The sequence below is a fragment of the Ctenopharyngodon idella genome, chromosome 16 (genome assembly GCF_019924925.1).
Source record: "Ctenopharyngodon idella isolate HZGC_01 chromosome 16, HZGC01, whole genome shotgun sequence".
In the NCBI taxonomy this organism is placed as follows: domain Eukaryota; kingdom Metazoa; phylum Chordata; class Actinopteri; order Cypriniformes; family Xenocyprididae; genus Ctenopharyngodon; species Ctenopharyngodon idella.
Genome location: NC_067235.1, coordinates 17,767,220 through 17,789,180, shown reverse-complemented (window position 1 = coordinate 17,789,180; position 21,961 = coordinate 17,767,220). Strand labels below are relative to the sequence as shown.

General features: G+C 36.5%; 2 protein-coding genes across 2 annotated transcripts in view; one reads left to right on the top strand and one right to left on the bottom strand.

Annotated features, from left to right (window-relative positions):
- Positions 1-13,378, bottom strand: part of sh3bp5b (SH3-domain binding protein 5b (BTK-associated)) — a 33,199-nt gene extending 19,821 nt beyond the window's left edge. Inside the window, exon 1 of the mRNA XM_051865855.1 lies at positions 13,284-13,378. Coding sequence (XP_051721815.1) covers positions 13,284-13,295 — 12 coding nt within the window. The 5' untranslated portion in view covers positions 13,296-13,378. The remainder of the gene's footprint in view (positions 1-13,283) is intronic.
- Positions 3,363-21,755, top strand: mrps15 (mitochondrial ribosomal protein S15). Its single transcript, XM_051865858.1, has 8 exons — positions 3,363-3,631; positions 16,228-16,290; positions 18,104-18,179; positions 18,333-18,381; positions 18,580-18,664; positions 18,779-18,837; positions 21,144-21,335; positions 21,423-21,755. Exons 1-8 carry the CDS (start codon positions 3,478-3,480, stop codon positions 21,534-21,536), a joined length of 792 nt encoding a protein of 263 aa, XP_051721818.1. The 5' UTR covers positions 3,363-3,477; the 3' UTR covers positions 21,537-21,755.
- Positions 21,756-21,961: the final 206 nt, after the last annotated feature.

Below are 21,961 nucleotides of genomic sequence, written 5' to 3'. Positions count from 1 at the left end.
GAATAACATTGATTATCTCTTCATCATGGGTGGAATATATTAGACAGCAAGTGAACATTTTGTCCTCAAAGTTGATGTGTTAGAAGCAGGAAAAATGGGCAAGCGTAAGGATTTGAGCGAGTTTGACAAGGGACCAATTATGATGGCTAGACGATTGGGTCAGAGCATCTCCAAAACTTCAACCGTGGGGTGTTCCCGGTCTGCAGTGGTCAGTATCTATCAAAAGTGGTCCAAAAAAGAAACAGTGGTGAACCGGCGACAGGGTCATGGGCAGCCAAGGCTCACTGATGCACATTGGGAGCGAAGGCTGGCCCGTATGGTCTGATCCAACAGACGAGCTACTGTAGCTCAGATTGCTCAAGAAGTTAATGCTGGTTCTGATAGAAAGGTGTCCGAAAGCGCTAACAGTGGGCATGTGAGCATCAGAACTGGACCACGGAGCAATGGAAGAAGGTTGCCTGGTCTGATGAATCATGTTTTCTTTTACATCACGTGGATGGCCGGGTGCGTGTGCGTCGCTGGCCTGGGGAACACATGGCACCAGAATGCACTATGGGAAGAAGGCAAGCCGGTGGAGGCAGTGTGATGCTTTGGGCAATGTTCTGCTGGGAAAGCTTGGGTCCCGCCATCCATATGAATGTTACTTTGACACATACCACCTACCTTAGCATTGTTGCAGACCATGTACACCCTTTCATGGAAACGGTATTCCCTGGTGGCTGTGGCCTCTTTCAGCAGGATAATGCGTCCTGCCACAAAGCAAAAATGGTTCAGAATGGTTTGAGGAGCACAACAACGAGTTTGAGGTGTTGACTTGGCCTCCAAATTCCCCAGTTCTCAATCCATTTGAGCATCTGTGGGATGTGCTGAACAAACATGTCCGATCCATGGAGGCCCCACCTCGCAACTTACAGGACTTAAAGGATCTGCTGCTAACATCTTGGTGCCAGATATCACAGCACACCTTCAGGGGTCTAGTGGAGTCCATGCCTTGGTGGGTCAGAGCTGTTTTGGCAGCAAAAGGGGGACCAGCACAATATTAGGAAGGTGGTCATAATGTTATGCCTGATCGATGTATATCCCTATTATATGCTTAGTTTTAATTATTTTGATAATATGAAATTATTACACTTCTGTTGGTTTGCATATATTGAGTGCTTATTTTGGCAAGGAAATCACAAGTTTGTTTTCCTGAAATCTTTGGCTTCTGCCAAAGATTTGTTGTTCATTAATTGACACTAATGGAAGTTGTCGAGACAGACCGATGTGCTTGTGCTTTAATAATTTCATTATTCAGTTGGATTACTGATAATATCCATCATGCTCTTATAGACACATAAACTAGTGTTCTTTTGAATGATGCACTATCCTCTGCTTACATAATTTGCTTTAAATGCAATCCTTTATTCAGTTTCTCTTATTAAACACTGTAGTTTTTTACCTCAGATCCTACATGCCACAACAAAGAATGTTCTGAAAGAAGTTCTGATCTGCATGTTCTGTTTGGGGACTGAGAGGACCCTAAAGAACATACCCAATTCCACAAAAGTTGGGACATTTTGTAAAATGCAATAAAATCAAGAATCTGTGATTTGTTCATTCTCTTTAACCTTTATTTAACTAACAAAAGTACAAAGAAAAGATTTTTAAAGTTTTCACTGACCAACTTAAGTGTATTTTGTAAATATAAACAAATTTTGATTTTGATGGCTGCAACACATTTCAAAAAAGTTGCGACAGAGGCATGTGTACCACTGTGTCACATCACCTTTCCTTTCAATTACACTTTTTAAATGTTGTGAAATTGTTGCAGTTTTGCAAGTGTAGCCCAATCTCTCCTGATGCAAGACAGTTGCTCAACAGTCTGTGGTCGTTGTCGTCTGATTCTCCTTTTCATGATGGGCCATACATTTTCAATAAGAGACAGGTCTGGACTGCGGCAGGTCAGTCAAGCACATCCATTCTACGGTGTAGAGTGTCTACGAAACCACTCTAATGTATTGTGCAGAATGAGGCCTGGCATTGTCTTGCTTCCCAGGAAAGATGTCATCTTGATGGCAGTTTATGTCTCTGTATAATCCTGATATACACCTCCACGTCAATGGTTCCTTCACACATATACAAGTCACCCATGCTGTTTGAACTGATGCACCCCAATACCCTGACAGATGTTTGCTTTTGCACCTGTCACTTATGAAATTCTGGATGGTCCTCGAAGTCAGTTTTTCTCAAAAACAAGTTGAAACGTGGACTTATCTGGCCACAGCACACATTTCCACTGTCTTTGAGACCATCTGAGATGAGCTCCGGCCCAGAGAACTCTGTGGCATCTCTGCATTGAACAGATGTATAGCTTTCTCCTTGAGTGACTGACTGTGTTAAGTGACAACAGTTTTCCAAAGTACATCCGAGCCCATGTGGCTATATTTAGCACAGCATGTCAGTTTTGCATGTAATGCCGTCTGAGAGCTTGAAGGCCATGCGCGTTCAAAGGAGGTCTCCTGCATTTCCCTACACGGACTGAGATTTCTCTGGATTCCCTGAATCTTTTCACAATATTATGTATGGTAGATGCTGAAGGTCCTAAATACTTTGCAATCTTGCATTGAGAAATGTGATTTTTGACATGTATTATTGTATTGTTTGACAATTCTCTCATGAAATTTGGCACAAAATGGTGAGCCATGAGCCAGAACGAGTCTTTGGAGGATGCTCCTTTTATACCCAAACACGATACCCTCCTCTATTACCAGTTCACCTGCTAACTGTGGACTGTTTCAGAAGTTTAACTTGGATATTCTATAATCTTTTCACTTTTATTTTGCCTCTGTCCCAAATTTTTTGGAGTGTGGTCCAGCCATCAAAATCTGTTTATATTTACAAAATACAATTAATTTGGCCAGTGAAAACATTGGTATCTATCTATCTATCTATCTATCTATCTATCTATCTATCTATCATCTGTATTTTTTGCTAGGGTCAAATGACCTCAGAAACTTTACAAATTTACTATCCTAGATAACTATCATCTTCAGGAACGTGAACAAAGTTAAATTTTAATATTAACAGAATTTAAAGTGGCAATATACAGCAAGAAAATCAATTTCAACAGCACATTAAGGTAAAAAAAATGGTGTCTCTGACAGAACAAGTGCGGGGGTGTCCTGGCCGTCAAATGACAGAAGGCCAGATAATAGTAGTAGATAATGAAAGAAAAGTACAGTCATTGTTCTGTTCTTTTTCTGTGCCATAAACAAAACGTATCTACATGAACTCAAATGCTCACAAAACGCTCTCTAAGGAAACAAAGGCTACATCGATTCAATCGTCACTCGATTACTTGAATTTACATAGAATTTTCTGCGCAGATTACTAATGTCTGTTTAAAGATGGCGACTTACTTGAACTGAAGGGGCAAATGCGTTCTGTAAGAGCATATAGCCTACAGACTAAAGGCGATTTCTATACATAAACAGAATGGTTTTAAAAAACGTTTTTCGATCTGCGGCGTTGGGTTTACAGACATGGAGTGTATTTTCAGGCGCGAGGCAGAGCAGTATTGCCTTACCTGCTTTCAGGCAGTCTAAATACAGCTCTTTTTCGAACTGGACGTTAACACGTAATTGTAAAGGTAAGTTTGGCAAGTCCAAGTCAATGACTAATGCACGGCTTCAACGAGCTGTCGTATATGCATTCATAAACACTGTTATATAGGGTGACCATATATGCCATTTTCCCAGGACGCGTCCTGTCCAGGATTTCTAAATTGCCTAAAATGGCTTGAGCCTTTGCCTCTTTAATCGTGAAAGTAAGTGGTCATATCAATGTGCCCCCGGAACGCGATTTCTACACGGAGGTCTGTGCAAGCCACTGTTCTTATTGACAGTCTTCATGCAATGCATTAAAATGTTGTCGTATTTGCAATACTTTGACCGTTCTCTGTAGATCCAGCCTTCTCGCAAGCCACGATTGGTCGATTATGTATAATGCACGCTATTGGTCAAATTATTTTTCAGTTATTACCTTCCGCAAATATGAAAACAAAACCAAAACTGGGACATTTTATGCAAGTTAGAAATCCTGGACAGGACGCGTCCTGGGAAAATAGTACATATGGTCACCCTACTGTTATAGTGATTTTGATATTGATGGGTCATCAATAACTTAACCGTTTTTTGTTTTTTGTTTTTTTTTTTAAGTTGCACACATTATTAAGCATTTTGAGGTGGAGTTTTATTTATGTTACCCTGGATGGGTGTCTTCTTATGGTTGTATGTTTAATTTTGCACGTTTTAATTGTTTAATTGTCAATCGTTTGTTGCAGTTACAGTATTAACCTCTAGGGGGCTCTAAAATCTCATTCACTGAAAGTCTCCTTACTGAATAGGCAACAAACCATCAGCGTTTTGTCATATGACCTTGATGTTTAGTCATGTCCACATACATTTAAGCTCTGGACCTGTATCCTATAATACCTGTCTAATTTCATTTGGCTTCATTCATCGTTGCAAACATTGTTTTTTTTGAAAATCACTCTTTATATACTCTTTGTGAGGATAGTAATATATCACTATTTGCAATTAGTATAAACAAGATTTTAATGTTTGTAAAGACAAAATAAACAAATAAAGCCTTAATCCTCTGGTACCACCTCACACTTGTGGCCCTCAGCAGTCAAAAGAGACAGAAGACTATAATCTTTTTTTTTTTTTTTTTTTTTTTAAATCAAATTAATGCACTATATTTTAGTTAAGTATATTTTTTAAATATTAATTTTAAAATATTATGAAATAAAATATTATTATATAAAATTATTATTGTTAAATTGTCATTAATAAGTAACTAATAAATATATACATTATTTTATGGTACAAAACAATATTCACCTTTAGATTATACACAATTTTTTCTACATAAAATAAAAAATTTCAAAAAACGTTTTATACTATTTTTCAGTTTTAGACTTTTTTCTTTTTAAAACAGAGTATTGAATGGAGGCAGATTAGTGCCATCTTGTGGAAATAAATAAATAAAATCATATGTAATGCCAAGGTGTAACCTAAACGTCTGTATATAACCCTATATATAAATGTGTGTGTAGGCCACGTTCACACAGCAGTGGAATACGGTTGTCAATCCTGTATTTGAGTCCTTAATACGGTTACGTTCACACACAGTTCAGTTATTTACGGGAGGGACAACCACATTCTATAACCGAACTCACACTTGTAAATTTTCCACACTCGCGCTGTGAACGGAACCAGACTGGACAACTAGTTGTCTTTAACGTCATACAGTGCGAGAGAGCCTCTCTGCGCTGCACAAACACGTGTCTACCGTGAGATGCAGGTTTTCATGTGTCGTTCCAATAGCTTACAACGATAGAGATATGAGCTGTTTCATCTGTAGGTTCCCATTGGTTTTGTGTTGTAAGCGTGACTCAAATGCTCCGCTCTCCACCTAGATATAAAAGCTACTGACAGTTAATGAAGATTTAGTTGATGAACTCATGGCTTGATTAGACGATTGGATTGTCATGTCAAAAGTGATAAGACTTTTCAGTTTTATGGACTTTGCCATCTTTGATATTACTTTGGTTGCTGTGGTTACTGGTAAGAGAATATGGGCTTGACTACTGTTACATGTTCATACAGACCGTATTAGAGAAGCTAGTGTAAGTTGTTGTGCGAACTTGACATTTTGAGACTCACAGCTATAAATAAATGTGGTTGTCAACCCCAAAAACTGACAGTGTGAATGTAGCATGTGGTATCTGGCAGTCGGTAAGTTGCAATTTAGAGCCATTGTGGATCGAACTTGTTGCATGGTCCAGCACATCCTACAGATGCTCAATTAGATTTGAGGCCAGGGCAACACCTTGAGCTCTTCACGTTCCTCAAACCATTCACAAACAATGTGTGCAGTGTGGCAAGGTGTATTATCCTGCTGAAAGAGGCCACTTCCACCAGGGAACACCATTGTCATGAAAGGGTGCACCTGGTCTGCAACAATGTTTAGGTAGATGGCACTTGTCAAATTTACGTCCACATGAATGGCCGGACCCAGGGTTTCCAGCAGAATATTGCCCAGGGCATCACATTCCCTTCACCGGCTTGTCATCTTCACACAGTGCATCCTGGTTTCCATTCAAAAGGACTCATCGGACCAGGGGCCTTCTTCCACTGCCTCAAGGCCCAGTTCCGACGCTCGCTTGCCTATTGCAGGCACTTTCGACGGTGGACAGGGTGATGCACTGTGTGTTGTGACACATTCCTCCCATAGCAATCATTAAAACTTTCTGTGACTTGTGCAATTTTGACCCTAAAGAACACAAATGTGACTTTAAGACCACATTGCCTCTTTGAATCATGTCCATTTTTGGTGTGTGTGTTCACATAACAAGCCTCACAAAAGTCACCAAGTGTCAAACCATTCAATGAAGTGATAACATTTTTTACATTTCAAAAGTTAAAATTTTTCATTCTGAAACGACTGAAGACCACCGGAGGGTTAAAATAATAAAATGGTGACTGAGAAAAAGAGAGTGAGGTGAGAAAATAAGATGGTTGTTGTGTATGTGCGAGTGAGTAGTGATATGACTAAGTGTGAATTGTCATGTCTCGGCAATGTGTGAAAATTAATGGTTGTTATGGGTCTAATTTGATGTTGCAGACGTGTTAGGGGGGCTGGTGTAAATTTGCTATCTGAGTTATGGTTTGAATCTCCCCCACATTAATATTATAATATTATCACAATCTGCTTCTTAAAAAATTAAAGGGTTAGTTCACCCAAAAATGATAATAATGTCATTAATTACTCACCCTTGTGCCGTTCCACACCCGTAAGACCTTCGTTCATCTTCGGAACACAAATTAAGATATTTTTGTTAAAATCCGATGGCTCAGTGAGGCCTAACTGCCAAAATCACGTGACTTTGGCGCTCTGAACCACTGATTTGACACAAAAGATTCATAACGCTCCGAAGCTTCCTGAAGCAGTGTTTTGAAATCGGCCATCACTAAATAAGTTGGGTTTTTTTAGTTTTTTTTTATGGTGCACAAAAAATATTTAATATTGAACCACTGTACTCACATGAACTGCTTTAAATATGTTTTTAGTACATTTATGGATCTTGAAAGAGGAAATGTCATTGCTGGCTATGGAGGCCTCACTGAGCCATCGGATTTCAACAAAAATATCTTAATTTGCATTCTGAAGAATAACAAAGGTCTTACGGGTGTGGAACAGCATGAGGGTGAGTAATAAATAGGGGTGGGACGGTTCAGATTTCTCAGGGTTCGGTTTGTATCACGGTTTTAATGTCACGGTTTTGGTACAGTTCGGTATGTGCTATGTTCAGTAAAAAATAGGACAATTGTCAAATAAAGATAAAGAAAATAAAAACAAATAATCTAACTACAAGAAACAGCACAAATAAATACATGAGAGCTAAAATACGAATAAAATAAACAATGCTTTACAGGTTTTTCAGGTATCTAACAGCTTTCAGGTACAGAAATTGAATAAAGTAATCAAATAGAAAATAACACTGCATATAAACTTCTTTGAATAATTAAATAAAGATGAAACATTATTGAAGTAACAAAAGCTATTCAGTCAAGAGTGATTTCTTCGTGCTTTGTCGTTTGATTAACATTAAAAACACAGAGCAGGAATATTAGACTGCCTTCTCTTTAAGACATAATTCAAAGACTGATATACACTGATAACAACATGCGTTGTCTGTCTCGTTTTTCTCTTAAGACATAACCTACTATGTTTGTTAGGATACTCGCTAAGATGGGCATGTTGACATAATTTTTGTGTGAATTTGTCCGTTTAGGTGCAAGACTTGAAAGAGAATTTGCGCGAGAGTATTTGCACCACGCTGTGACTCGGCTCTCCATGTACGCGCGCTTCGGATGAGCGCGTATCGCAAGCCAAAAGGGTCAGAATTACGCTATAGATTAATCGCGTTTACAGTCAAACGCCGTCAAATACGGCGTTTCAAACAGTATTTGCCCCGCAAAATACGCCGTTGTGATTACAAACGCCGTAAAAAACGCGCGAAAATACGTCAATGACCAGACCAGACCAATTCAGCACGGATCATTTTAGCCAAAGGAGTGCCTATGAATTGATAGGATATGTACAATAGCCTATAACTTTGTGGATATTTTCATCTAACATTAAACATATTAATTAAAGGTCGCACCTCTTTATCTTAATGTAATTGCTAAGATTTCATGTTCAGCAATACCAACCTAACCCATTCTATGTATTCAACTTACCCAGATACTTTTCACGCTAGTAAAAATAACTGAACACTAGCTTTAAGTAATATTTCCAAAACGAGAAATTGTCCCTAGTATAACAGAAGCGAAATAGTGTTTAAAAATTGTGCAACATATCATGTGGTAGCCTAGTTGATAGCCTGCTTGTTAAAGTGGCCGACTCCCAAACCGCATCGATCGCTGGTGTGGTCCGCTCTTAGCAGGTCTGTTTTGAAAGAGTGTATTTGCTATGTTAAAGAAACAAAAAAGAGCCTAATCTTTTTTTGCGAGATGATTTTTACGACATCCACCTTTTGTTTATTAAAAAATTGTAGAATTTGGTGTTTCAGTTACATTGTCAATGTTAGAAAATAGAACATCGTAGTAATTATTTTTTTATATGATAAACATATTCAAAGCATGATTCAAAGGCCATCGAAAGACAACATCTAGCTGATTGAGCTATATCATAATATCCATTAGAATTCATTTGAAATGTGCAATCACAAAATAATAACGTTATTTAAAAAAAACTAACGTTATATATTTCCATTAAGAAAACTTTCCTGGCTAACCAAAAACAAAATTTAAAAAATAACGTTTTGGGAACCAAAAACCAACATTCTGGGAACCAAACCTGAAGCCTTTCCTAGTACGGCGTACATTTTAGGACTTCCTCACACCTCAGTCATACAACAAAAAGGCTTCATGCCTCGGACTAAAAGGCTTCAGTCATCGGACAAAACAGCATCGCGCCTCAGACTGAAAGGCTTCAGGTCTCAGGAAAAACGACGTCAGGTCTCATACAAATAGGCATCGAACGAAACAGCCTCAGACCAAAAGGCATCAGACGAAACGGACTCAGATAAAAAGGCATCAGACAAAACGGCCTCAGACTAAAAGGCATCAGACGAAACGGACTCAGATAAAAAGGCATCAGACAAAACGGCCTATTTGTATTATTCACTAGTTTTATTTGCATGTATAAAAAGTTAGCAAAATAACACAATGCACCTAGCTTGCATTGCAAACTATCGTGAATACATACGAAAATTAACCATGGTTAAAAGTGTGTTAACTATGAGTTTTTTGTCGGATTGGTAGGCTACTATTTGTATAACAATAATTTTACTACAAATACCATTAACTATAGTGTAGCAAAACCATGGTTAATTTGTGGTTACCATGGTTAACTACAATAACCATTTTGTTTTATTTGTAGTAGAACCATGGTTCATTTTTATAAGAGAGGTAAAAAAATCTTTCGAGCTATTTGAATGCGTTGTTATAAGCACAGCTGCTTTGTGTACAGAGGTTACCAAGGAAACGGTTTTATTTCTGCTGTTCCAGTGCCACCTACTGTCAGAGAGTCGATTAGGCAAGGCAAGGCAATTTTATTTATTTAAAGGTGCAATATGTAAAAATTTTGTCTGCTAGAAGTCGCTAGAGGCCTATTCAAAACAAAGGCGTAGCTTGATGACGCCAAGTTTGAGCGTGGAATCTTGGGACATGTGGTCTTCACCTCAACGGACGGTGCAAAAGAGTAGGGATAGGACTCGGGAAGAAATCATGTTCATGGATGCAATTATTAATGTTACTGTAGTATGAAGCAGGGCAGGACCGAGTGTTGTGGGAGCTGAACTAGGCTGCTGGAGCGATTGTGCAACACACGGTTTTCCGGTCATGAGTATGAGGTAACGCAGCTCTGTTTACCATATTAGATACATTTGAGTGTGTTGAAAATGATGTTATAACGTTACTCTGTGCGTTCGCTCGGTGGCTGCTGTGAGACACTTGTTTGAGACACACTGCAGTAAGCTAGAACGATTTTAGAATATCATATTAAATACTGGATGGATTCTGTTGATAAATGACATGCAATTCATTTTAAAACGTATTGTATGATGGAGAAAATTCTGTATTACTGTTACTAAAAATAAAGCTGCTTCTGATTATGCTATGTTAGCTACTTCACAAAATAGTGTTTTTCTCTGAGGCATGGTAAAGCATGGTACTCGCAGAAAATCAAATTTAAACAATAAGACTAAAGGTGTTGAGCTATATAACAATAATTAGTTTTCTATAAATGTAACCAAACAGTTGTTCCCTTGTCTATTAAAACATGTAATATGTTAAAGCGTCTTTGTTGTTTCCATGGTTTCTACAAAATAAAACCGAGGGTAACGCAGGTATGACGCAATTGACAGGCGACTCCTCACACGTCCCGGAGCCTTGGTTAAAATTGCAATTTTCTCACAATTTACAAATAGTTGGAAACATTTGGGATATTGTAAGTACTCAAGTGAACAAAATATATAATACTGGCCTAGTGGTTTTTGGATATTTTACTGCAAAAATATTACATATTGCATCTTTAACACATTTCATACACAATGGTAATTCAAAGTGCTTTACATAAAAAGGAAACAAATACATAAGAATAAAAATGGAATGCATAAAAAATAAAAATATCAATAAAAACAGAATACCACTATCTGGATGGAAGAGTCACATTTTATATTTTCATTCAGCCCGTTGCTGTTTTCCTGCAGACAATGTGAAAATGTGGCATGTTCTTTTCTGTTCTGTTCTTTTCTTTTCTTATTCACCAAGGGATTACATAAATAGCCTACAAGAATACCATCAACAGATAGATTCTACATAATTAACATGCACGCGCACACACCTTACATCAATATGGGAATAGTAACAGTAAAGAAAAAGACAACTTATGATGGGATAAAAGCCAATAGAAAGTTAGGCTATACAAAAAAAAAAAAAAACTTGATGCCTTTTAGTCTGATGTCTTTTTGTCTGAGTCCGTTTCATCTGATACCTTTTCGGCTGAAGTCTTTTGGTCTGAGGCTGTTTCGTCTGATGCCTAATTGTATGAGACCTGACACCTGACGTTGTTTTTCCTGAGACCTTAAGCGTTTCAGTCTGAGGCCTGATGCCGTTTTGTCCAGTGACTGAAGCCTTTTAGTCTGAGGCATGACGGATTTTCGTTGTATGACTGAGGTGTGAGGAAGTCCTAAAATGTACACCGTAAACGCATCTCATAAATGAACCGAAACTCAGGAACTGTGTGTGTGAGTCCAAGAAGAATCGCACAGGTTTTAGCCAGATTGCAAACACGACTTGCTGGCCCTCCAAAACAATGCTGATCCTCCTCATTGCAGACAAAAATGTTCAGAAGGATACTGCTGCACATCTCCATTCTCACACTATAAAACAAACATGTATTTTATCTTGAAAATCTAATGTTGATTTGTTTAAGGTTTTAACAAAACATAGGTACAAAATGCATCAAGGGTGCATTTCTCAAAAGCATCGTAAATAGCATATTTGCTATCATTTTAGCTAAGGTAGCACCAATTAGCAACAATGGTATCCACGGTCAACTCACGATGCTTTTGAGAAACGCAGCCCAAAACAGTAACTGTTCTTGATACTTATTTTGTACTTCTGGATGAGGTCATCCTCTTCACCCAGCAACTGACCAAGTGACGGATGACACCGTCTCCCCAGCTAACAATTTTTGGTTGCCAGAACGTTCCCTGAACGTTAATTTTTGGTTCCCAAAACGTTCTTTTTTAAATTTTGTTTTTGGTTAGCCAGGAAAGTTTTCTTAATGGAAATATATAACATTATTTTTTTTATAACGTTATTATTTTGGGATTGCACATTTCAAATGAGTTCTAATGGATATTATGATATTGCTCAATCAGCTAGATGTTGTCTTTCGATGGCCTTTGAATCATGCTTTGAATATGTTTATCATATAAAAAAATAATTACTACGACGTTCTATTTTCTAATATTGACAATGTAACTGAAACACCAAATTCTACAATTTTTTTTAATAGATAAACAAAACAAGGTGGATGTCGTAAAAATCATCTCGCAAAAAAAGATTAGGCTCTTTTTGTTTCTTTAACATTCTTATAAAAAAGTGTTCCTCTGGCTCAATTTACCCCAGGTTAGGGGTAAGTTGAGCCGAGTCAGTAGGTGGGTGTAAACTGACCATCTCACTGAATCTGAATCAAACCCATGTGAAATTTTAAAGATAATGTACCTATTTTAAAAATTAATTTAATAATCAAATTTCCTTTTACAAATATTCTTTGTAAAAATATTTTTCAAATATTTCTTTTTTTAAAGCTAAATTAAACAACATAAAACCAACCAAATGAAGTTTAAATTTCAGTATCTTTAATTGTTTGCATTTCTGAAACAATATGTTGAACATCAAAGTTGTAACCTTCCCATAAACAGACTAAACAGAGAGTTTGTTGAGTAAAATTAAATAAAAACTAAATAAGAATGAATAAATGTCACTGAAACTAATAAACATTTTAGTCAAAAGGTTCTTGACATGGTAGTTTTTCTGCAATGTTGACCATGTTAGGCCATTAGGGACTACAGGTGGAAAGATATATATGATTAAACATCCTCTGGTTTGTATCAGAGAAGGATTTGGTGTACTTGTACACTATTCCTATCAAATAAACTCAAAAATAAAAATAAAGATAAACTAAACCAGTTGCGTAATATTACTTTAAAATGACACCAGTTTATAATTCAGATTTAACTTAAATTCAGTGCCTTATGGTGGGGTAAGTTAAAACATTGGCTCAATTTACCCCACAGCATTTGGCTCACTTTGCCCCATAGCTGACATTTTAGGAAAAGCTAGCTAGCTTACCAGTTCAGAATAATATTTAGCTAAATGACTTGCATGGTTTTATACGTTGCTAAATCACCAATATGCATCATAAATTGTTTTAGACCTGGACAAATTTGCTTTGATGAAACAGCCATTATATCTGTTATGTTAAAATTTTACTTTGACAAGCCAAAGACAGTTTTTAAAGTAAATAAGTGACTTCCACTCCTCCCATGTGCTTCTCCTTTTCACAGTCTGGCAGAAATGATGGGTGGTTTTAAAATATATGGTCACATGACAATAAAATGGTACAGTTGCCAAGATACAGGGGGTGGGTCAACTTACCCACTGGCTCATCTTACCCCACTCTCCACTACTTCTTGGAGTGTTGTTTTAGTTTAGTGTTGGTTTGTAGCGGTATACCATATGAACACATACGATACACTTTGAAACTCAAAGGTCTTCACCGCATCCTGTCAAAATAAAAGTTTGGCTTAACTTATGACAGAAATATATTACTGTTGTACAATAGTACAAATGTACTTTTTAAAAATTTTAACAACAATAATAATACAGTTTATTTAAAAGAATAATGTTTAATTATATAATAATTAAACATTATTATTTAAGGAATATCTTTTTTTGTCCATGTTTTAATTTATTAAACCTTTGTTGTGCAGCACTTTGCCAAAAAATAAAAGGATACAATTTGTTAAATTTTCATTTGATTACATTTTAAAACATTACTTAAATTGTTAGTTTTAAGCATTAATTTTATTATCACCATTTTTGATAATATATTTGTATTAAATCATAAAACACAGAATCCAGAAAAATTTAAACAAACCAAATTTTCTGAATAAAATACATTTCATAAGGACTCTATTATTCTTAAAGGTTTTAATAAATTACTATTAATAAAAAGTTGTTAATCTAATCAAATTTAATTGATTAGACATTCTTTTTGTTTATTGAAATTTGAATGAACAAAACAAAACAAATGGTTTCAAGTTTGTTGTAATTAATCCTAAAAAACTAAATATAACTAAAAAACCCTATGTTTTCATTCATTTAAGGGTCATTGTAACTGATGATTAATGATAATAGTAATAATAGATTGTTTAATACTGCGAAACCGTGATAGCCTATTTTCTGAGACCGTTATCATACTGTGAAAATAATATACCATTACAACCCTGGTTTAGTGCTAGTACTTGTGTTATTTGCTGACTTAGGTAGTTGTTGTCTCAAAAAGATTACATACACTTTACATCCTTTTAGGCAGCATGTATTGTGTGGGATGCCAGACAGGTTATGAAGTAGCCATAATATTTATAGATCTTGATCTATTAATTGTCCTTTGCTTTCTTATTCAAAGTGACTTACAGTACTCTTACTACAAGGAAAGTCCCTCTGGAGTAAACGGGTCGCTGAGGATTGATGTTTCATTAATTATTCTCTTCCTGTGATTTGAACCCACAACATGTTACCAATTTAGGTCTTTAACTACTGAGCCACACCACCCAGATACTCTTTTACACAATTAAGAAAGTAAATTACTTTTCAAAAGTTTGGGGTTAGTAATTTTTAGTTCATTAGAACTTTCTATTCCATTGATAATAAGAAATGTTTCTTGAGCTCCAAAATCAGCTTATTAGAATGATTTCTGAAGGATCATGTGACACTGAAGACTGAAGTAATAATGCTGAAAATTCAGCCTTGCCATCACAGGAGTAAATTACATTTCAAAACAGGCTACATTAAAATAAAAAAGTTATTTTAAATTGTAATAATATTTATTCACTATTCCTTTTTTTTTTTACTGTATTTTTGATCAGATAAATCCAGCCTTGGTGAGGATAAGAGACTTCTTACATGAGTAAAAACTTACCAACCCCAGACTTTTGAACAGTAGCTAGTTGTAAGTTATTCATCAGATGCTTTTATCAAAGCAACTTGCAGTACAGGGACAGTCCCTCAGAATACGTGGGTACGTCATTCATGGCCCATTTTTTTGTTGCTGTCAAACTGGCAACCTTCCTACAGGACCTGAGCTTTACGAGACAAGTCGCTGCCTTTACGTTTTTACTTACAGCTCTGTTCTCACACATGTTTTCTTGTTCTTGGAGCAAAAAAATAATGTGTGGGGGAAAAAGTGTTGAATTACTAGTTCCCGCAAGGACTGTGAACTTTGAAAGAGTGGGTGTATTGGTTATTTAAAAAGAAAAGTTTATTAGGCTTTTTTTGTGAAGCCATACTTTTGGGATTTTCTCAAGTGTTGACGTTATAACTCAAAATAACTCACATTTGCATAGTCATACTACAACAGCAGATGTCTTAAGCATCAGCAAAATGCTTACCAGTTTTCTGAAAGTATTTTTCTTAGTAGTCAGAGATAACTAGGTCACTTGCATAGCCGTCTTTGGCACATTATAAATTTTCTTCAGTTAACCAGTACAATGCTTAATGGAATAGTTCACCCAAAAGATGAAGATTCTGTTATATACTCATCCTCATGTTGTTCCAAACCTGTATGACTTTTTTTCCAATGGTAACCAAAACTTTTGACTTTTGACTTAGAATGTTGGTTTGGTTACCAACATTCTACAAAATACCTTCTTTTGTGTTCCAATGAAGAAAGAAAGTCATCCAGGTTTGGAACGAAATGAGGGTGAGTAAATGACAGAACTTATTTTTGAAACCTTTTTCAGTTTTAACTCAAATTTATTTGCTTAAAATATTCAATAAATGTAAAACTCTGTCCCCAGTATGTTTGAATCCAGTGTTTGACATTCTAAAGTTAAATGATCAGACACAATGCAACAGCTAAAAGTAAGTGTAAAAACACTTGTCTGAAGTTACCTGGCTGTGATGATGGCTCTCTTTTTTTGACAGGAGGTATCATGACAGTCTCACAGACGTGTCTTTTCCTTGAGTGGGTGTGCGGGAAGGATGTGGCCAACCAAATCACCCCCACCCTTGGTGACACTTTATCACCATTGACGTGTCTCAAATAGTTGTGAGATACAGAGGAGAATGAAAAGCTTTGTGACTTACAAATACTTTTAAATGTCTCCTTATTAAAGGGGTTTGCATCATTAATAATTACAATTACTAAAGTAGGCCTGCAGTGGTACAATAGACACCAATTGAAAACAGTCTTCTCCTACTTGGTTCATATGTTTTTATAAATAAATCTGTAGTTTCTGCAGTTGTGCATTATTATTTTTTTTAGTAAGCAATTTTAAAGTGACTTAGGCAGTACATATGACTTTATGGTTTGTTTCAGGTGATGAAACCCTTCCAAACCAACCAGTGAGGCAGTATGCACGGCCCTCTAGAAAGAAACAAGGTAAGAAACAATTGGGACACTATATACCAAGATTGACTAACAGCTTGCACCAGCACACCCTCTTTTGGCATTAAATTACTGTCAGGATTTACTAAAGACACGCAGTGAGAGGCATGGACACAGTCGTTTTTGCACCTAACCTTAATGCATATGCATTTGTGTGTTTTTTTTTTTTTTTTTTTTTTTTTTTTTTGGTGAGTTTTTCTGTCAGACTGCTAAATTTATGGGCAGAGAATATTCAAGTGAATCATGTAACATTATTTACTTTGCGGTAGTTTAGTGGTATTTTTAGTTTAGTGGTACAAAGAGGCGGGATTTGGTTGGAACTGAGGTCAAAGTCCATTTCAAGGAAAGTCTGTTCACTCGGCGGCCATGTTTGCAACGCCTCCGGGCAGCTATTTCGGGCATCCAAGACCAAGTCCTATCTGAATGGGGGAATCCTGAAATCTCGGAAACTGCTTGGCGAACTCAAAATTAAATAACATATTTCAAATCAACAACAAAAATCTGTCATGAAATGTCCTGTAAATGTTGTTTCCTATGATCAAATCACGTTAAAAAAAAGCATATTTTTCAGGCTAGACGAGCCAATGCGCATGTGCAGTCATAAGCGCGAGTCTCAAAGTTTCTATGGGAACCTGAGTTTCTAACGGCAGCTGCAGTGACGCAATGCCTTGATCAATCAGTGATTGGCTCTTTTACTTAGAAGGAGGGACGTGTTCCGCCATATTGCGCGTTGCAGTTTCTCCCATTCATAAATAATAGGAGCGAACTGTCTTTCTATATCTATATTCTGTGGTTGCTGAAACCACGCCCCCGCCTAGCTCGACGTGACCAAATTAGCTCAGGCTAAGGAGCTATCTATAGATACTATCTAAAATATTAATAAAGATAAGTTATATAATTTGAAAGTTATGAAGTTTTACTGTCAATCTATGGTGTCTGTTTTACGATATAGATGCTTCAGCAACAGTAATATTGTAATTTGTGTCGGGTGTGCAAATGACAACATGCAAAATCAAAATGGGACTTCATACCATTAACCGCACAGCAAGCCATATTATTTGATAATTGTATGAAATAATCCCAAAAAAAGGCTGGAATTAGCTGAGGTGACAGACAGCAGACAAACGGCTAGTGACAGCAGTGACAATCCACCTGTCAGTCAAGTGACCACGCCCTTAATTATGCAGAACTTTAAGGCTAAATATAATTTAAACGGATGAGTTATAAAAAAAATTCACCCCCCTCACAGTTGTCATGAAGCAAAATTAGCTGTATAGACCAAAACCACAGTTTGTACCAGGCTGTAAACATGTTTTTTTTTTTTTTTTTTCTGCTGTAAAGTTGAGCATTTTAACATGGGTTCAATGAGATTCTCCTCTCTTTTGGAGCCTGTCCCTAGTGGCCAGTCGATGAATTGCAGTCTAAGTCACTTCCGTATTGGCTTCAAGAGAAACTAGGGGAGGTTGCCGCTTGTTTCAGATTCAGAACAATTTTTTTTTGAGCTGATGAATGACGAAAACACTAACAGCCAAACAGATTCCAACCTGCTCTAAGAGCTCAAGCATTTAAAGTGGCAGACAACATAACTGCAGCACGTGCCTATAATAAACAGAAAGATATTGTGTGTTAGTGTTGACACTAATATAGTTATCGTTATAGTTATCTGTATAGTTATTGTTCTTGGTGTAAATGGGCCTTAATACTGAAGGGCCTTGATTTTAAAATTATGCAAGTCAGTTTCATAGCCTGCCAGTTTGACATCAGGTATGATTGGACTCATTGGCTCTTTGCTTTGTTTTCTTCCCAGAATTCCCAAGTCAGCTTCAAGACCTTCATCCATCCATGCTGAAGCATGAATATGCATCTGTCCCACTTGCACAATCGTATGGTTTTGTTTTTGTACTCTCAGTTAAACTATGATTTTATATTTATTATATATTGTATAGAATTGTATGTATAAAAAAGTACATGATTTCTTCAGACTTCCTTTGTGCGTGAATGCAGAACAGTAGCAGTATTATGTCATATCTTTGCAGGGTTGATGATGTGGTGAAGAAACTGCTTACACTGGAGTTTGCAAATCATGTATGGGTTTTTGTTTCCTTTCCTAGTTCTTTATTGAATATTTTCATATTTCAAAATAGTCGGGAGGAATAACTTCAGTGCAGCGGGCTAACATTTTTAACCTGTGGTTACATTTTATTCCCTCACTGATTAAGGAAAAATAAAAGGGTGTTAAAATTATATTTTAACTCAAATATCTGTCACAATGTATTTCCTCAGAGTGAAAAACTGCGTTTGAAAGAGGAACAGCTTATTGCCAAGGTTCAGAGGGATGAGAATGACCGCAGCTCAACAGAAGTCAAAGGCAAGTTCTCCTTTTTTTTTTTTTCTTTAAAGGCTTGACAAAGCCACTGCTTTAACCATACTGGAATCTCAGAACATGACTCAATCATTCAGAATGTCCTTGTTTGCGTTACAGTGGCGATTATGACAGCGCGTATTCGCAACTTCCAGGAGCACTTGCACAAACACCCCAAGGTAAACACAACGCTTCAATAGCGTGACTTCTTTTTGGCCTTCAGTAAAGGTGTCAGAACATTTGTTCCCACTCCATTTGATTAACACTCACAGAGAAACAGGATATCCTGTGCATACGCTCATGTGTTCAGTAGTAATGAAAGCATATACTCTACCGTTCAAAAGTTTGGGATGAGTATGAGTTTATTTCGAAAGAAATTAATACTTTTATTCAGCAAGGATGCATTCAATTGATCAAAAGTGACAGTAAACACTTATATTGTTATAAAAAGAATATTTCAAATAAATGCTTTTTAACCTTCTATTTATCAAAAAATCCTGAAAGAAGTATATCACAGTTTTCACAGAAATATTAAGCAGCACAACTTTTCAACATTGATCATACAGATTTCTTGTCCACCAAATGATTTCTGAAAGACCATGTGATACTGAAGACTGGAGTAATGGCTGCTGAAAATTCAGCTTTGGCCTCACAGGAATAAATCACATTTTAAAATATACTAAATAGAAAACAGTTTTTTTTTAATTGAAATAATATTTCACAATATTACTGTTTTTACTTATTTCCATCAAATAAATGCACCCTTGTTGAGCATAAGGCTTCTTTCAAAAACATTAATAATCGTATAGGTAGTGTACAGTGAGCTCAAAAAGTATCTGGACACTTATTACACACTAAAAATGTCTAAATGTATTTACTAGGGGAAAAACAGCACACTTTTTAAACATAACATTTCACAAAAAAAGAAGCGTGTTATATATTATTCAAAATAAAGATAAAAATGATTTGGACTCCTTCTGGTTGTCTGTTTTTAGTGAAAATGTTCATAGTTAATGTGACAAACTGCCCTGTGGTTAAACTGTGTACTTGAGAGGAAATTACTTCATACCTCTGCTAAAAAACGTTAAAAACATTTAACTTTCAGATCAGACTTAAAGATCAGCTTTTGACGGGGGTTAAACGTTATCGCAAAAAAGCTTGAAATAAGGAAGTTAATTGTGGGAAAAGCTGTAGAATCACACACTTATATAATACATTTACATCATTTTCTGTTCCTAGTTCTGTTATTTAAAGGGATAGTTTACCAAAAATGAAAGTTCTGTCACCTCAAGGGTTACCTAGAGTAACCTGCATGTTGTTCAAAACCCATAAGACTTTTGTTCAATTTCAAAACACAAAAGAAGATATTATTAATATTCTCTCATCATACTTGTCTATCCATTGAAAGTCCTTGCAACCAAAACTTAAATTAAATCTGATCATCATTTGAAGCAATCATGTCTCTTTGGAAGACTTCCATATGGATTACTTTTACACTGACTTTTTGCACTCTTTAAAGAGTGAAAGTGGACTTTCAGTGGATAGACAAAAAAAAGAGAGAATATTTAAAAATATCTTCATTTGTGTTCCAAAAGATGAACGGAAATATTATGGGTTTGGAACAACATGAGGGGGAGTAAAGGATGGCAGAATTTTCATTTTTGGGTGAACTAACCCTTTAAGAAAATGTTAAAACAATTGCTGCATCCCAATTCGCATACTATCCATCCTAAATAGTATTCGAAATTAGAATTAGAGTGTCCCAAATCGTAGTATGTTGAAATGAGTATTCCAAATATACCCGGATGGTCTACTTTTCGCAGTTAGAATGCGAAATGCAGATCCGTGTACACTCTAACGGCTAATATTGCCCACAACCCTTTGCGCATTGGACGAGGATTCGATTAGAACTACAAACACAAATAAAAAGTGTTAAAAAATCTACAAACATGGCTGCTGTGCGAGAAGTTAATTAGAGAGTTTTAGATAAAGGGGTTTGAGTGATTAATAATCAGTATCTAATCTGACAAAAAGATATTTATTCAATGTTATCCACATTATATTTCTTCTGCCACAACATTGTGAAAAGATACGTTTGGTCATTAACTTTTAAATGCGTCATTATGCAAATACATGAGGAGAGTTCTTCACATGAAAGACACATGACTGGCAGATCAGCTGCTTCATTTCTCTATGGAGGGAAATTAAATTTAATTGAATGTGGGCGATGTTAACTGTGATGATGATTGACAGGGCAGTTTAAAACGTGACAGGATGCACCTAACTAAGTGAAAGAGCGGTCTGTTAAAGACGCAATTATGTAAGTAGAATGTCCCAAAGATTGCCTACTCTTCTGCTGTACTTTTTAGTTCACAAAAACAGCACATACTTTTAGAGCATATTATAAGTAGGTGAATTGGGACACAGCAAATGAGTCAAATTAGTGTACAACAGCATCAAACCCTCTTTTGTCATTTTACATCAGGATAAAGCCAACAAAAGATGGATGCTCATGACCATCGACAGCAGGAAGAAAAAGTTGAAGTTTCTGAGAAGGACCCGTTATGATTCCTTCGTGAAGGTGTGTCAAGAGCTCGGAATCACATACACGTTCCCTCCTGAATACTATCGGCGGGTCACCCGACGTTGGCTGGCCAAAAAGGCCTTTTGCAATAAGGTAACTTTCTCAGCTCCCACTAAAATGTCCCAATGTTATTTGTAGGGCTCAGGGTTTGTGTTTGACCTGTTGTTTTCTTCCTCTCAGGTCTTTAAAGAGGTGCAGAAACAAAAAGCCGAGCAGAGAGAGAAGCAGAGAGCAGCTGAGGCTAAGGAAAAGGAGCCAACATCCTCTACAGAACCACAGGGAACTGCCGTGTAGAGACCTTCAGCCAGCCAGGAACTTGTGCTGACAAGTTCAGAAGAACAATCTGATATGCCCTCTTTTGATTCATATGTGACATTCAAAGAAAAATAAAACCGAAACATCATGGTCCACATCAGATTATCTGTATTATTGATTATTTGTTTTTCAATGGTAAAACATGCTAATTTCTCTGAAGTCTGTTATAGCTGCACCAAATAAAAGATCTTAAAATTGTTTGGTTGGTTTTCATTCCTCAAAGTACTGATGATTATATCAGAAAAACTTCATAGAAATACTTTGATGACATATTAGTTTCACACACTCAGGAGTTTTGGATCAGCAGCTGATGAAGACCTGTCATATGAAAGACTGATGCATTGTGGTTGTGCGGCTAGTGCAAATGGTTTGGCTGCTCTCAGTTCCTTGAACTTGATAATTTT

Excerpts from the sequence above, each read along its gene's own strand:
- mrps15 (XM_051865858.1), top strand. The coding sequence starts at position 3,478 with ATGGTTTTAAAAAACGTTTTTCGATCTGCGGCGTTGGGTTTACAGACA. Across the intron at positions 18,180-18,332 it reads TCTGTCCCACTTGCACAATC|GGTTGATGATGTGGTGAAGA; the intron begins GTATGGTTTTGT and ends ATATCTTTGCAG. Across the intron at positions 18,382-18,579 it reads CACTGGAGTTTGCAAATCAT|AGTGAAAAACTGCGTTTGAA; the intron begins GTATGGGTTTTT and ends GTATTTCCTCAG.